This window comes from Odontesthes bonariensis, chromosome 15 (genome assembly GCF_027942865.1).
Source record: "Odontesthes bonariensis isolate fOdoBon6 chromosome 15, fOdoBon6.hap1, whole genome shotgun sequence".
NCBI classification, from domain to species: Eukaryota; Metazoa; Chordata; class Actinopteri; order Atheriniformes; family Atherinopsidae; genus Odontesthes; species Odontesthes bonariensis.
The window spans coordinates 16,916,172-16,933,380 of NC_134520.1; the positions used below are offsets into that span (position 1 = coordinate 16,916,172).

The 17,209-nt window shown below is 42.4% G+C and overlaps 1 protein-coding gene across 2 annotated transcripts in view; it reads left to right on the forward strand.

Moving 5' to 3' along the window:
- Window positions 1–2,706: 2,706 nt before the first annotated feature.
- Window positions 2,707–17,209, forward strand: part of trabd2b (TraB domain containing 2B) — a 71,776-nt gene continuing 57,273 nt past the window's right edge. Inside the window, exons 1-2 of one of the 2 annotated variants that reach the window (XM_075484345.1) lie at window positions 2,707–3,142; window positions 5,549–6,118. In XM_075484345.1, coding sequence (XP_075340460.1) covers window positions 3,029–3,142; window positions 5,549–6,118 — 684 coding nt within the window. In that variant the 5' untranslated portion in view covers window positions 2,707–3,028. The remainder of the gene's footprint in view (window positions 3,143–5,548; window positions 6,119–17,209) is intronic. The other variant, XM_075484344.1, reaches the window with a different exon arrangement.

A 17,209-nucleotide genomic window follows, 5' to 3' on the forward strand; every position in this document is an offset into this window, starting at 1 on the left:
TGAGTCTTTGGTGGCAGAGGATTTGGAGGGACCAACAAACACAGAGATAGCAGACTTTGCTTAACTTGAATCGCTCCTGTTTGTTGCGATGTATAAATTGTGAACCCACCACCACACAACCCTTGTGGCGTTCTTTGTTATGTTCCACCAAACATAATTGTCCGTCTCCACCACCTCCTATCCTTTCCTTTCCTATAGCCCCCTCTTTTCCCAGGACATCCCGAAAGGGAGACCACAATAACATTTCACCAGAGACTCAGTCAATATTATTCCTTGACATCTTCAAAGCAGGACAGAGGATATTGGAGCCCTAGCAAGAGACGGGTGGAGGTAGCAGAGAGGGTGTGTGTATGTCCGTGTGTGTGTGTGTAGTCCAGCTGAGAGCAGAGACAACTAAAGTGTGACCTTCGCTGCCAGTCTGACAGCCAGTCTCTGAAATATGGCTGCCTCCAGCAATCAAGCCTCAAGTACCTTCATATTCATCACACTAACAATTTCTTTGAAGTGCTATCTTTCTGCCCTCAAGTCATCTATCTCCCTCTGTCCCTCTTACCTTTGCCCACTCTGTGGGTAATCTTAATTCTTCCTTACACCACCAGGGGTCTCTATGTACATAATAAACAAACAGTTTCCACTTATTTCCGTAGATCAGGGAAAGCATACGGACGTCTCCTTTTTAAGCAGTCTGCAGTGCAGGTAGAATTTGTCAGAGAAGCAGTAGAACTTGTATACATACCAACGCAACTTGTATACATTTTTTAGACATTTCTGCACTGCATCAGACAGACAGGCAGCCACAAGGACAAGCAGACACAGGATTCTTACGCCTCACAGCTACAGGGCCACAGACATTAACAGAGTCTCATTCTCTTCCTTTACCGTGCACTTTCATCTTTATCCGCTCACTGTGTGTAATAGCCGGAGAAGGTGCTTGGAAGCATATTAACAGGGCTCAGCTGCAGACACACTTTGTTTTAAATTTCAAAAATACCTTAAGAGTGCAGAGAGCTTTCTTTTTGTCCAACGCCTCCCCAGATGTGCACTCTGTAAGTGAGCGTTTCTGCAATCTGCTAACAGAACATTAACTTTAAAGTCTTCTGTCGTCCCCTGCTATATGTGCACCATGCTGTAAGCGCTGGCCCCAGTCCAGGAATCTCCTGCAGCCAGCCACTCATAAGCCCTCTTCTAACCGGCCAAGAATGTGAAAAGCTCCTTCAAAGAGAAGCCTTCTGCAAGGTGTGGTTAAAGCAGGTACCTGACTCCATGTTAGAGAAGATGAAGAAGCTAACTGAAAACTCACACCTGTATCAGAGTAAGAGCCAGTCAGGGAGAGAAACTATTGTTTTATTTCTTCACATGCTACTTTGTGCATTTGAGTCTAAAGAATACGGATTTTTCAAATCTTGATAAATCACAGCCAGTAAATGTTGTTCAAGTCAAGGGTCAAAGGGCAGAAATGTCCCAGTTTTACAACATGAAACTTTGTTAAAAGAGTAACTGATCAAAGACACTCAACAGAGACAGCCGGTCACCTGAATGGAGAACACAGTAGGGGTGCAGAGGGACAGTCGGCTGCTTAAAGAGCTGCCCGGCAACAGAGGTGAACCCAGAGTGGTGAGAAGAGGAGTGGAGAGGAGGGGAGAACACGGCCAAGGACAAAGAGTAGTTTGTGTGAAGTCTGTCTGCCACCAGCCTGAAGGGAGGGGCCCGGTGCCACTTGTTTGAGGGGGTCCCCATGATAAATTTCCACTACTTGACTCTGTCACACTGTCTGCCACTTGGACAATAACTGAGGTCACAGCAGAGTAGTAGAGCGTTGACATCGTGGCCTGCGCAGAGAGGGGTCACTTTCTCTCAACACTGGTGTTTATTTCAGATCCGCCTGCTCCACATCATGACTAATGCAGCCTAAGAGGAGTGCTGCACGTATAGCATAAATAAAAAACTTCACACAGTTGTCTTTAATCGGACCTATTTATTTGTGACCATTAATCATGCATTTAGGGTTGAATACAGGCAATCTGCCTCAACATGATGACCCCCATGCAAAGTTTTGTCAAACAGAGAAGGACAATGATAAATGCAATCCTTTCAAAAAGGAAGCAAATGACAACATTTGAAAAATTGCTCATTTATGACTTGGAAATGACTTTGCTGAAAAATAAGGCAAAACAAACCTTTGGGCTGTCAGTACTGTGAGTAACATCTGTCCTCTGGAGTATAATAAAAGAGGTACACACATCCAATCATGTCGAATGCAAAATACAAAGGCAGGCTAAGTTTTCTACCAGATAATACAGTGAACAGTTATGGACAGAAATGGATGCCAAAATTTAAAGAACATTTTCAACATCTTGAAGCTGCATAAGTTCAGTAAAAAAAACAAAAAAAAAACCCTGCAGCATTACAAATACAAATAGCCTACCATTAAGCGATAAGGTCTGTAACTTAATGCTTTGAGAGCTTCAGTAACACGTATCAAAAACCTGAAATTGTGTGAGAAACCATCAGAACGAATAACCGTCAAACTTTAAAAACGTTATAAGAACATTCGCCCCCCTCTGCACTCTGTGCGGGTCTGTCCTTACGGGTTTTACTCACGCAAACCTGTCATCCCCGGTGTGAACCTGTGCTCCAGAGAAGCTTGGATGTGTGTGCATATACGTTGTGTGTAACGGGGTGGGGGTGCTCGTATCGTCCCACCTCTCTCTCGCCCAGTCAAGACGCTCCTAATTCGCGGAGCGCAAACTTTCCAAAGAGCTTTTCGCTCCTGTCTCAGGAACTGCACCGAGCTGCAGGAACACACGAAAAAGTTCTAAAAAAGTACCACAATAAACTCAGAGGCGGGGTGCGTCAGGGAATGGCGAAGAGGCGGAATGGTCCTCCAGCCGGATTGCACATGTGAGCCCAGAGGCCACCGGTAGCGTTTTTCTCTCTTCAAAAGGCAGTCAGAGGAGAGGGCAGGGTAAGAAAGAGACAAAAGTTCATCAAGAGCTGACTGTCACAAGTGTTCTGTCACCTCGACGCGATGATCTTTCCACAAGGATTCAGCTGGGTCCTCCTGAGCGCTCTCCTGCAAACTGTGGCACCCTGGGGCGCCGACCGACCGGGCAGACCGAGGCAGTGCGACGCACCTAAGTCGGTGAGTCTCGTTGGTGCGCTTTATTGAGTCAAAGACACCTAATTTCTCCCTAGATGAACGTGTGTTCGAATCTGGAAGTAATAACTACAAAATCCATTGTAAGATTTAACCCTGACAAGTTTGCAATTTAGCCAAAATAACAGCGCGACTCCGTTACAGGTCTGTGACACTTGTTGTCAGAATAAACCTGCACTGGACTCTGGTTGGGGAGTATGGAGAACCTAAACTTAGGCATGTGTTGATTTTGTTTGGGAGGCGGCGGAACGGCACTGTAAATATCATTAATCGTGAAGCTATTATATATTGGATATTTTTCATGTCAAAGTCTGCAGCCATCATAACTTTAAAAGGAGATGCAGTTTGTCTTCACACAAGAAAGCAAGATAGAAAAATCATTTTCCATGCCCTAAATCGAGTTACTCAGTCGTAGTAGTAATGATGATGATAATAATAATAAAGATAATAATAATTTAAAACAGTGTTTCTTGAGTGCAGCTGTAGATCGGGGCCTTAACAATGAACGAGGTTGCCAAGAGAAACTGTAAGGTTGCGCCAACTTTATGGCTGTTTATGTGACAAAGTGGGGAACACCCACGGGTGACTTGACTTCATTTGGAAAAGTTTCATTGACCTCTCAGAAGTGGTCGTGTTTTCGCACAGCACGCGGCAAACACACACGCCGTGCACATTGGGAAAATCAACGTGTCTTGAACTCACTGAATGTATTGCAGCAGCGCGGGGAATCATAACTGCACAAATCACATCCAACACGCTTTCCTGCTGAAAATCACTGCACTAGAAAAAAACAATACCTCACCTCACCAGGCTGATGATCCTTAAGTTTGTGCTCCAGCTTAAATATCATCATGGAATCGCTCAGAGAGGCATTTGTTTCGTTTGCGCATAATGTCCCATAATGGAGCTGTTGTCAGAGATCAGTGAAGACTCCTCGTGCTCCTTCTCTTCTTGTGATTTGTATGCTTCAGTACAGTGGTCTCTGTTTTGGATTAAGAGTAATTACTCCCATAAAAAGGAGCCCTGCGCGTCAAGGCTCTCCAGAAAGTCAGCGCTGCCTCAGCAGAGGGGATCTCGCCTCTCCTCAGGACTCACTATAAGTCGAGCGCGACACTTTCCATGTCGAAAATTCCTTATTTATGTGAAGAGGCCTAGAGCATATTTTTACCCAGGAATTAAATCCTGCTCGTGCAAACTTGCTCTATTAGTTTCCGTTTCTAGGAATTACGGAGAGTGCACAAACGTGTCCAGTATCTTTTAAAACTCTCTCGTCTGCAGAGCCGTGAGGGCCCGACAAATGTTAAAAGGGATACCTTTCAAACTTACAATTCTTTCTTTAAAGGAAACTATGAAGAAAAAACTTTTGATTTAATTTGTCAAGCGGCAGGTTTATGCCAGGGAGGAAAAGAAAATAGGGTGTGCATTGCATATATGTCAACTATAGAACATCCTGCAATAATACTTAATTTGCTTTTGGCTGCGATATTTGAAATTTTTAAAAGTTTTATTGACTGTCTGTAATATGCATGGGGCGCCAGTATTTGGGGGAAATCTTGGTTAAATTACAGAAATAAACATTTTAAAAGAATAACTTTATTTTACTCTAAGGGGTTTCATCCCTCAAATGCCTGATTACACTGTGCCTCGATGGCCAGCAGTTTGATATTGTTTAGAGAAGCTAATTCTTCTTTCACATTTGAATAATGCCAGCATCAAAGTCATAGCACATGCGCAGCACATTGGCTAAGCGCTTAACAAGAAACATATTCAAAATGCAATAGAGCCTGATGCTCATTTAGACTGACTGTGGTTATCTAATTTCCATCGTGACATTGCCTTCCATGATGAAAACCATAATAGACAAATGCTTCCTGCTTTATAAACCACAGATAAAAACAGCCCTGGACTTAGAGCTGTCAACATCCCATCTCCCTGTCTGGTGTACAAAAAAAAAAAGAAAAAAAAGAAGAATAAAGAGAAAATAAAAATCACTAACAAAAGTATCACAGTGAGGTCAGAATAGAGAGCAGGTTTCTTTCAGGTTTGGGCTTTTATGAGCTCCAGAGCAGTATATTTGCACTGCTGCCTTGAAAATGCTTCCCAGACCGAAAGAGGCTTTGGCAACCGAGGTATGCACCTCAACAATACACGGAGGTCTGTTTACAGCCCAGAAGGCCCCTCTATAAACTGCCTGCAGCACAGCCTCGAGCTGACTAGACTTTATACTTCCCCTGCCGTCATCTTAAATGGTGTTTCAATCTTCAACTTGTTGACCTGAGCCTACGAGCCAGTAAACCACAACTGAAGAAAAACGTGTCAGCTTTAGCTTTTATGTTGAACTGCTCGAATGTGACGGTTCTGGTATTCTGGTTTCTTCCCTCTCTTCTGCAGCAAAGTGAGCTGAACTCTTTCCTGTGGACAGTAAAGCGTGCACCTCCGCACCCTCCGTCTTACCTATTTGGCACCATCCACGTACCCTACACCCGGGTCTGGGACTTCATCCCCAACACTTCCAAGCAGGCCTTCCGCAACAGCAATAATGTATTTTTTGAGCTGGACCTGACAGACCCGCTGACTATCTCCAAACTGACCAGCTGTCAGCTGCTTCCCCACGGGGAGAACCTGCAGACCCTGCTACCACGAGACTTGTACCGTCGGCTCAAACGCCACTTGGACTATGTCAAACACATGATGCCCTACTGGATGACTGCTGACCAACGAGGTCGTGGCCTGTATGCCGACTACCTGTTCAACGCTATCGCAGGGAACTGGGAGAGGAAGAGGCCTGTGTGGGTGATGCTGATGGTCAACTCACTGACAGAGTGGGACGTCCGGTCCAGAGGGACACCAGTGCTGGACCTGTTTTTGGCTCAAGAGGCAGATCAAATGGGAAAGACGACCGGGGCGGTGGAGCGGGTGGAGGAGCAGTGTCACCCCCTCAATGGGCTCAACTTCTCTCAGGTAAGAGGATGGAGATGGAGATGTTTATTTTCGCTCTTTTTTTTTGCCACTGATTCCCTGTGTGTACACAGCTGAAGCTACTGAAGAATTTGCAAATACATGCCAGGCCTAGAGGGGCCATGAGCAGATCCCAAGCGTATCCTTTGTCCTTTTGCTCGTGGTAAAGAAGCTCTGAAGACAAGCATGTTTGGCTTTATAGTCCAGTAAAAGTTTAGTGAATGCACAAATTTGAGTGTGCCGCTTTCTCTGAAAGAAACAGTTGTACGTGAGAGAAGACAATATGAGGAGAGGGAAGCGATTAAAATGTGTCTGTGAGGAGACGGCTTTATGGTTATAGATGTCCTTCCACCTCACTAAATAAACATACTCAACAGCTGAATCTGCACAAAGGGTGTCAGGCAGAGCCGCGTACACGAAAAACAGATTAACATAGGTGAGAAGAGCAGAGAGCTCTTGCTTTCGTTAATGCAGACAGTCTGGCTCTCTGGTGTATTCCTGAACACGGAATGTAACTGGAGACAGACAGATTAGTGAAACAACCTAATCACTTGATGAGCAAAACATGGGGAGTATATCCATATTTAATTTCTTGTATGATAATGAAAAGGTAGGAATTTGTCTGTTTGAAGGCCACAGAAGATGGCAAGACTGAGTGCGAAAAAATGTCTGATGGCCTCAAGAGTTAGAGGAAGATGCTCTGTTTTATCACGGCCTTTGATTTACGATGAATAGAAAAGACATCTCAATATTTGTATTTATGAAGTGTTCACGACCAAACACATGTGCTTTGCATGCACAGCACGATTCGCACGAAGACTGTGCAAATCTCTCTATGACACATTCACAGTGCAACAGAATCTTGGAGGGCTTAGCAGTCCATGTGACAGCACAGAGGGCTCCACAGCTAATTTGAGAGGCAGCGGTCTTCGAACGGGCTCTCCTCTTTCATCAGCACCTCCTAACTACACTGTCAAAATGAAACTGCATGCGTAGCACATACCAGAGAGCTTTACTGCCCCTAGAAATAATCTCTGCAAGGGACGCTGTTTCTCAGTAATGACGAGGACAAGCGCGGATGCCTTTGGGTGGATTTTGTAGTGTTTTGATCAGTTATAAACTGTAGACATGCCCTTTTCTTATAACGTCTGGGGTTTTGTGGCTTCTGTTCGCAGTTGTAGTCTAATTGTATTTAGAGTATAGTTTAGAGAGATCTGTATTTAGTGCGGGAGGCACTGCCCACAGAAACAATGCTGTTTTAAATTTCGCCATAACACATTTGAGTATCAGTGCAAGTCAGATTGTAGAAAAAGTCAGATTGCAGAATACACCAAATTCTCAGTGGCCAGTAAAAAGGTTTGAAAACCTTGTGTTCAAATTCAGAAAAGTTTTTTACTGCCATGAAAATTCAGGCAAAATTTGATCATGAATAACTTGAAATGCAACCCACACCGTGAACAAGCAACACTGGACTTCTGAACCTCCAGCCCTCTTGAGTCCAGATATGTATGAAAACAATTCAGAGCTCTACTGAAGCTGACATGGAAACCATTATTCTCAATTATTATAATGCACGGTTTAATCTGAACGCTATGGTTGATTGGATCCCTCTACGCTTGACTGTAACAATGGTGAGGTCAGAAGAATGGATAGACCCAGTCAAAGGGAAATTGTGTGGGTGCAGAAGAAAGAAAAGTTAAACACCAGAATGAGAAAGTCAGACTGATTGGGGGATAGAAAGAGTGTAAAGGCAGTGCTGGGGATAAAATTGCTGGGAGACTTATGTGCATAGTCTCTTGCTCACAATAATCTGAAACAGGAGCAAAGGGGAAATCTAAGTTTGGGATTTCTGGCCTATGTATTTATCCATAGTAAAAATAGCTGCTTATGATATTTTGGAACTTTGATGGAGAAGTTTCTGGATGCTGGTGAATTATCACATCTCACAGTGTAGGTTCATCCCAAGCATTCAGTCCTGGTGGCACCTCAGTAATATAACTGGGATCATTTAGAGATGGGCAAGACACAGATTTGTACAGCTTCATTGGTCGGGTGCTGCTTGACTACCCATGACCTCAGAGCAAGTCATTTAGTACAAAAAGAGGAGTACCAAATATATCATCCAATCTGAAGTAGCAGAAACAGGCGGAGCATATGTTTTAAAGCTGTAATCTTCTGTAGTTTGGGAGAGGTGGAGAGACATTAAGTGTGCCTGAGACCTCTTAAGACTATTGTGGTAAAACAAGAGCTCTGTCTGTCTTAGTCCTCTGTATGATCCCTTTAGATCAGAGAGGTGCAGATATCTCTGTGAGAGGCAGTTTAGAGGCTGTGGAAACAAAGGCAGGTCATGGTGCATGGTTCCTCTCCAGGTCTTTGAAAGCTGATGTAGCTTGACAGCAAGGCAAGTCGGCTAGTACCAAATGCTTTGACTATAGATTGGAAAAGACTGAAGAAAGTTTAGTCGGATCAAAGAGTGCAAGCTGCATGACTACAGCAGCTTGACTTAAAAGATACAAGGCATATTTGATCCAGTGTCCTTTAAGTGGAAAAACACTTCTTTGTAACAATTTCAGCTGTTCCAGCACCACATTGGTGGTTTTTGTTGGTGATGCATATTACAAAATTTGTAATGGCTTATTTTTCTTCATGATACTGCTTTTGGGAAATTTGTGTGCGGCACCAGACTGTGTGCCCCTCTTATTCCCACCAAATAAACACCCATATTTATTTTCCCGAGGTCACATTGCAGACGAGGCTGCTGGCCTATGTCGTGGATAAATTATATCATGTTGGTGGCGCCTCTCTCCTGGGCAGGGGTCATGGGTCATGGCAGGAGGTGGTAGTGGAGCCACAAGCAGCAGAGCAGTGAGGAGACCCGCAGTCTGCTGGGGTCAAGTCTGGGCACTGCTGAGCGTGCAGACAGGACTCGATCTAGTGGAGTACCAAGCTCAACCTCTGACCATGTTGAGTTTCCATCAGGTGGCGCTTCTTTGTAATGTGATTTGTGCAAACACAGAGAGAGGTGGCTGACAGTTGTTAGACCTTCTCGTCACCTCAGGGGTGGAGAGGGGATGGGATAAAGGGAAAATGCTTGGTAACAGAATCAGGTTTCTTCTCAGCAAGAGGGCATCCTCCTCCCATTTAGGATGTGCACCATTTACAGCTTCACTGACAGTCTGATGTGTCTATTTCAGTCAGGTCAGTGCCCGTGCAATCTCCTTGCTTCAGTAAGACTGTCCTCTTTCCAAAAATGACCCCATGGGTCATTTGCTCAAAAAAATAATTGGGTGTGATAGGCAAGGCAAGGCAAGTTTATTTGTATAGCACAATTCAACAAGAAGGTGATTCAAAGTGCTTTACAGAGACATTAAAACAGTAGAAATAAAAAGCATGATTTAAATTTTAAACAAAAAGAAAGATGTATGAACAATAGATAAAATCAGATAAAATCAGTAGTTAAAATATGATTAAGTTTTGAAACTCAAGCTTCAGATTTGGAGCTTTATTCAAATGCAGCTGAAAATAGGTGTGTCTTCAACCTGGACTTAAATACACTGAGTGTTTCAGCTGATCTGAGGCTTTCTGGGAGTTTGTTCCAGACATGTGGAGCATAGAAGCTGAATGCAGCTTCTCCATGTCTGGTTCTGACTCTGGGAACTGATAAAAGACCGGATCCAGATGACCTGAGGGGTCTGGAAGGTTCATACTGGATCAGGAGGTCACCGATGTATTTTGGTCCTAGACCATTCAGAGCTTTATAGACCCGCATCAGAACTTTAAAGTCTATCCTCTGATGGACAGGCAGCCAGTTATCTGCGTGTCATCTGCATAGCTATGGTAGTTTATTTTGTTGTTTTTTATAGTCTGTGGCAGTGGGAACATGTAGATATTAAACAGAAGAGGTCCCAGGATGGAACCTTGGGGGAACTCCACGTGTGATTCTTGTCTGCTCAGATGTAAAGTTACCTATTGACACAAAGTACTCCAGTCGTTTCAGTAATAGTTGTGGTCAACTGTATCAAATGCAGCATTGAGATCCAGTAAAACTAAGACTGACGTTTTTCCACCATCCGTATTCAGACATATGCCATTAAACACTTTGGTCAGAGCAGTCTCAGTGCTGTGGTGCTGTCTAAAACCTGACTGGAAGGTATCATAGCAGTTATTTTGTTTTAAAAAGTAATTAAGCTGTTGAAAAAAACGCTTTTTCAATGATCTTACTTAAAAATGGGAGATTTGAGATGGGCCTCTCGTTGTTCCTTTGTGTCTTGTCAAGATCATCCTTTTTCAGCAGAGGTTTGATTACAGCTGTTTTTAGTGGCTCTGGAAACACACCTGACATCAAGGACAAGTTAACGATCAGTAACAGGTCTGACTCCAAAATCTTTGAGACTCTTTTGAAGAAACCTGTTGGCAGGATGTCTAAACAGCAAGAGATAACAACATTTAATGAATATGCTGCCTCTAGTGGTCTTTTGAACAACCACAAATGGAGTCAGTTAATGATTAATGATGGTTGTATAGTCAAAAGAAAGTATTTTAGTCCCAACCATGATGTTTTTCTCATTCTGACCAAGTAGGAAATGACAAGTGTTTTCATAGCATGGTATCAATTTACTGCCTGAAAGTAACCTGGAAGTGAAGAAAACAGTTGAAGTTAAAGTGCTTCACTTAAAGAAAATATTTGAGAATGGTGTTTGCTCCAGTGTGGAAAACCGCTTACTGATTCAAGTTTAAGTACATACAAGCATCTGGTTGTTTAGTTCTAAATGTGCAATACCTCCTGTTGCCTGTAGTGGCGCTGGTCTATAAGATCCCCTTCTGGGTTGTTTTTTAGGGTTTGAACAAATGACCTATAAGGGGGGTTATGGATTGGAGGACTTGTTGGCGGATATCAGCCTGAGGCTCTTTGTATTGCTGAGGCTGCTGACTCATACAAGCTGTGGTCACAGTTGGGCTCTTTCAGGCCTGCAGATGTGGCTAAAATATCACAACAAGGTATGTATTCATGGTAAAATAATGTGCAATTTGATAACATTGCGTTTCTCCAGTATACCGGTATGTATGAAAAAATATCATGATAAATACATAGTGTTTGGAAAGCAACCACGAGTTTACACTCAGTGGTCACATAGTGAGATTATTTCTTTAAGGGCCAAAGACACTCACTGTTTATACCTACGCAGTCTGTGCTTCTCATAATCCACCATTACTTTATATGATATTCAGTTAGACTTGTGTTTGGTTTTACGATTCTGAAGGAACCTACTAAAATGTATATCCCCAAGATACAATTCAGCAATTTGAAAATGATTTCAAAACCGTACAAGTAAAACACAGCATATCCAGGGGGACTGTCCTCCTCTGTACAGATCCAGAGGTTTCTGGCTGTGCATGAAAGTTACTTGATGAGCATTTATGGTCAGTAGTTAATTCAATATAGAGAGCCTAGAGCAGTGTGTCTCCAAAGGCTCAGCGAGGGTTGCTTAAAGTAACAGCAGAAATGAAGTCAAAATAAGATTCTCATGCGTCATATCAAATCATACTGAGTATTTTGCTCTGTGTTCCTTGGATTGTGTTCATCCAAACAAGACATCTTTAAGGGGGAATTAATAACATCCAACCCTGCCCACATCCAAATATTTACATTCAGTGATGGGTGTGTAAGTTTGAATTTGAAGGGATGTGCTGGCCTGAATGTCTGAATGACAAAAAAAGCTAATCTGTTCTTGCACTCTGCTCTTGTTTCCTCTTACATCCTCACCACTTTTGGATTTAATCTTTTTGCTCATTATCTTTCTCTCTGACATGACCCAAGGATCTGGTTGCTTACTCATTGCTCATCTGCTCTCATACACAGTATCAATATGCCCACAGCAAGCGGAAAAAAAGGCTGGGCGAAAAGGGGAGGCGGAGGTTACCTTTAAAATGTGTCGGTAACATGTACTCCCTCTTTGAGTGTGACGTCTGAGGGCGTTTCACATCTAAGCTATAATTACTTGCACAAATATGTGGAAAACTGCAAGGCAACACATATCAGGCTGATCATCTGGTCCTGTCGGCAGGCAGACGGCAGTTCCACTGTTACACTAATGACTTAATAGGCCCCTTAATGACCAAATAGCCTTCTGCCATCCAGAAGCACTTAGACAATTATGCTCTGGCCGGATCACTGCAGGCCGACAGAGAGATGGAGTGATGTACTGTGCACTTGACAACAGAATAAATGACAATAAATCTTGTGCTCAATTCATATTTTGTGAGAAAATTTGTGAAAATCTCTTCAGTGGAATTCAGTTGGAGGCAGCGGACAGAAGTTGATTGCAGAAAAATATGCGGCTACATGAAAGGTTCAGGTGTAACTGTCCTCTAATTGAACTGAAATAGAAGTGATGCATGGAAAGGGGGAACACCCAAAAAGTAATTTAGTATCTAGGGCTGATTTATTTTTTTTCTTTTGTTGTAATTCTGTAAAACTCACGCTTTAGCAGTTTTACATAAATCGATTTCAGTTGAACCAGGGAACCTGTAAACCCTGTGCACCGCTATAAACTGCGTGGTCTCCACTCACTGAATCCAGCTGAGGTCACATCTCCTCTCACTCGTACCTGAGAGACCTGAGGTAATGAGTCCACCACATTGTCACTAAGCTGAGTGCTGCTCAGGATGTGAGTAAAGCGTTGCAGGTTGGAGTGCTCTTCCAGGCTTTAAGCTCAGTGTGCCAAATCCTTCCAAAGAGAAAACAAGCATTACTTTCCTCTTAAATTGTACCACCTTGACGTCACACGCTTAACTTATCTTCACTCAGTGCTGTTCTTCTTTTCGAATGAATACCAAAGTTGCTGAGCAAACTCACATAAAAGTGTGTTTCTGTGTAATTTTCTTGACATCATTACTGTGGAAATTGCAGTAAATCAAAGGGTGGTTGAGCATGTTTTCCTACAGGCAGGTAGTCTCAATTATGTTTATTTATGGCATACAGTATTTACTCATCACAACAGGGGAGACTGCATAAAATTATAGAGGGCGGGAGGATGTTAACTATGGGAATGGCAGGTAGTTTCCATGATGGCTGGGGTTAACCTCAGGTTTTCTGGGCCAGGAGCTGATTGATCACAGACAAGAATGTGACTGACTGATTTCCTCAGAGACCCACTTGGCCTCTCTGGAATGTTGTTGTCTTTTGGGACGTTGTTGTTTTATCACATTTGTTTAACCAGTTTAGCCTTGCTGGAACCAAAGATCAGCTTTTGTTCTTGACACCGCACTCATGGTGACATTCTACCCAACGTATTCATTAAATTTTCACTTTGAATATTGGTTTAAATGTAACACGACAATCAGTAGATTGTAAATGTAGTCATTGGGATTTGTGTCATTCTTGCAGGTTGGAATGCAGCCTCATCTTTATTTTATTACAAATCTGTTGGTATGTATAATCACTTTTTCAAATGAAATGACACATTACATCACATGTCGTTGCCCTCCGGATAGGTACATTTAAATGCACAGTACGTAACTTCTGCCAGTAGGGGTCCACTATCGAAGCCAATCTTTAGAGATTTTTTTTTTAAAAGCCTCAAAAAAGAAATGTGACTCAGACACGTTTCCAAAACTGGTTTGGAGTTCGTAAATTAGGCTTTATAGTTTCACCAAAGGGTGGCGGTATAGGCTACATTGCTCATGCCTCCACTTCCATAGTAAAAGTAACTGAAATGCAACAAATACTGCAATGGACATCCAGAAAAGGAGCATGACGGGAACTCTTCTTGAAAGCTTATTTTCATCTCCCAGAGTAACTGGGATATTGTATCGTATATGGGAAGATTCTGGTTTGCTATGTAAGTTTGTTGTTTCCCAGCTTAAATAAAACATTTGTGACTTACTAACTATTTTAAAATTTTTGCCAGGTCAGATGCAGTTCAAAAAGCTGTTCGCATGCTTCTTTATGTGTGTCCATTGTTATGATCTGTGATTTGTTTTGTGTTTCCGTTGTTTTTGTCTTTTGAGTTTCTGGTGTTCACAGTTGATCATTATTCTATAGTTTCCTCAGTTCCCTTCAGTTCTCGTCTTTAGTTCCACTCCCTTCTCCTGTGCCTATTTATCCTCAGCTGCCATCACTCACCAATCAATGCTCCTCTGTATTTAAGCTCCCTGGTTTTCCTCGGTCTTTGTCAGATCCTCACTGTTACATCCTCGCGGTTAGGGTGTGGTTTGTCTTTTCTTGTGTTTTTTTTGGGTTTGTTTGTTTGATTTTTTTCCCTCCACTATTAAGTTTTTTGTTTTCTCCTGTTCTTATTTCTACGTACTCCTGGCTCGGCCCCGCCTTTAGTTACTGTCTGAATTTAAAATAAATCGAGTTCACCATCGACCTCCTGTCACCATCTTAATTATGGTCTGCATTTGGATCCTTCTTTAACACTCTTCCCACAAACCATAACAGACATCTTCAGAATACAAATCTGTGAACTTTTTTTATTTTACTTTTCTTATTCAAAAGGCCACAAATTTGACACCTATTCAGTCCTTTCTATTTTCTACTAGCACTCGCTCTAAAACAGTTTTATTATTATGAAAGAATTATTATTCATTTATCTTGATTCCCTCCATGCCATGTGGGCTCTACCCTAAACAAAACAACAAGCTAGGCATATGTTGCTATCTCAATTCATGACCATAGATTGTAACACAGCTATATTTTTGATTAGTAAATGTTTCAGGTGAGACTGGGATTGATTGTCATTTAAAACTCCAGTGTTTGGCTGACCCATATAGCCAACTCAACCTCCACAATTGCTGACTTTGCCCCCCCAGGATTGTTTGTGACCCTGGATGCTAAGCCTGTGAAATACATTGCATTTATGTGGGAGAACGTGCAGAGGGAAACAGCACGACATGACAACTAGCTAACCCGAATGTTCATCATTATCAGCTAGGGTAGGTGAACATGGAAAAAAGATTTTCAGTTTGCAGAGGCATTCAACTTTCCATGTCGAATGCTTGGTGGTCCGTGGTGAGCTTGGTTTCCTGGTCTGCCTGTGACATCAGCCGCACATACCACTCACACCTCTCATACCACTGGCCAACAATCACAAATGTAGAGCAAAATCACGAGCATGCATATGTGTTGTGTGATCCAGGCCTTTTGGGGATGAGGTAGCTTTCGCAGAGCCCTCTCACTGAACCTGGTTTTAATGTGATCTATGCCTCTTTTCTGCCCTCTTCTGCTGTATTCCCATTGTACACAATGCAGTGGAGCACTTTACCTCCATTCACACCCTGCCTTCCACTCCTCACCTGTCCAAAGCCCTTTTCCCCAAAACAGTACATGTTCAAGCTGGTTCCCACCCTCATACTATCGAACTTGGGTCATCTAATAATTACATTTTAGTTATAGAGTTTTATGTGTTCATTTAGTCACACTTGTGGGAACCCTGTATGTCATTTTTTGGCAATACTTTGTTGCACATGATACATTTTCATACTTCGACCTGCAGATATTAATAATACTGTCATTCAACTGAAAGTAGAACAGTAAAAAAGCAGCGGTTTGTATGAAGCAAAACAAACATTTTCCCTTTCAACTAATCTACCTTAAATTGAGTGTTCCCTATAACAGCACTTTTGATCTCGACAGAAACTTTGATACTTTTAATTGATTCCTCCCTTGTTCAGCACTGTAGAGGAATATAAAAGTTCCAGAGGCTGTGTCACCCTGCTAGTTGAAGCTCTTGAAACAAGGCTCCGCTCATAAACTTTATTAGGTAGCACATAAATCCTCTCGCGTTATCTTCCCTCTTACATGTGGGCACAGTGACTCCCCCTACACACCTCCTCTTTAAAGAGAACTTTTTAGTCCAAGCTGGAGTGCTAAATATCAGCGAGTAATAAGACAACTGAGAGGGGAGGCCGGCAGTCGGACAGACAGGCAGGCAGCCAGGGAGGCAAAACAAGATTTCAGGTGGGGAGACGGGGAGCGGAGAAGCAGGAGGAAGGCTCCAGCACCATTAACAAGACATCAAATGTTCTGGTACCAGTACAAACAACCTTTTGCAGGGATAGATTACCTCAGAGATAAGAGAGAGCAGAAACGCAGAACTTAACAGGTCAAAGTGAGCTGAATTTGAAAAATGTCAGATCCCATCCAAATTCTCAACCTCCCATCTCCTAACAGCAGCCAACTTTTATCCTGTAACATATACAAGAACAGAAAGGTCAATGCTACGATGATTCTATTCTTATAACAAACATTTAATCCAGTTTTGAGGCACTGCAAATATTGTATCAATATAGAATGAATTATAATGGCAAGAGAGTAAGTTGGCCTTGCACTTGTCCTCTGGATAACCCTGTTAATCCGGTTGATGCTCAGTGATCCTGTTTAAGCCCCCCTCCCCCATTTTCAGCTCCATCTTTTACATGAAATTTAAGAGGACTGTTTCAAGTGTTATTGTACATTAAGGTGCAACATCTGGAAATCGATTAAAAATGTCTACTTCTATTAAAAACCTCTGCCTATGTGGAGCATGAAGAGTTAAAAAAATGTAAAAAATGAAATAAACTTGGCAGCGCTGCTGTTGCAATGTGACCTGATAAATCCCTACCATGAGAGAAAGGACCAAAAGAAAAAAGAGATTAGAGTGGAGAGACCTGCAGGGAGTGAGAGAAGAAGCAGAGCAGCTCCTGTGCCACTCAAGCAAAAGTGGGAACAGAGAATAGGAAAAAAAAAATTGTTCAATTTTGGTGAGACTGGAGAGAGCTAAAGAAACAATAACACAGGAAGACTTTCACTTTCCCTAGTCAACACTTTCCTCTGTGCCAAAATAAAAGATAACAGTGGAAAAAAATAGGATGCCGCTGCAAAGGTTTTCTCCCGTCTCTACTTTAGTTTTTAGTTTTTTTTCCACCTCAGATCATGCTCAATTTCACCTGTCATTCACTTTGTGCAATTTTTCCAGAACAGTTCCTCTACCTTTCCCAAGGCACACACTCTCTTGGCGACCCCTGGAACTGTTTAAATATAATATTAAACATATGGCAGAGTTTATGGAACGTAATTGAGATGAGAAATCAAATTTACTTCGGGGACTCATA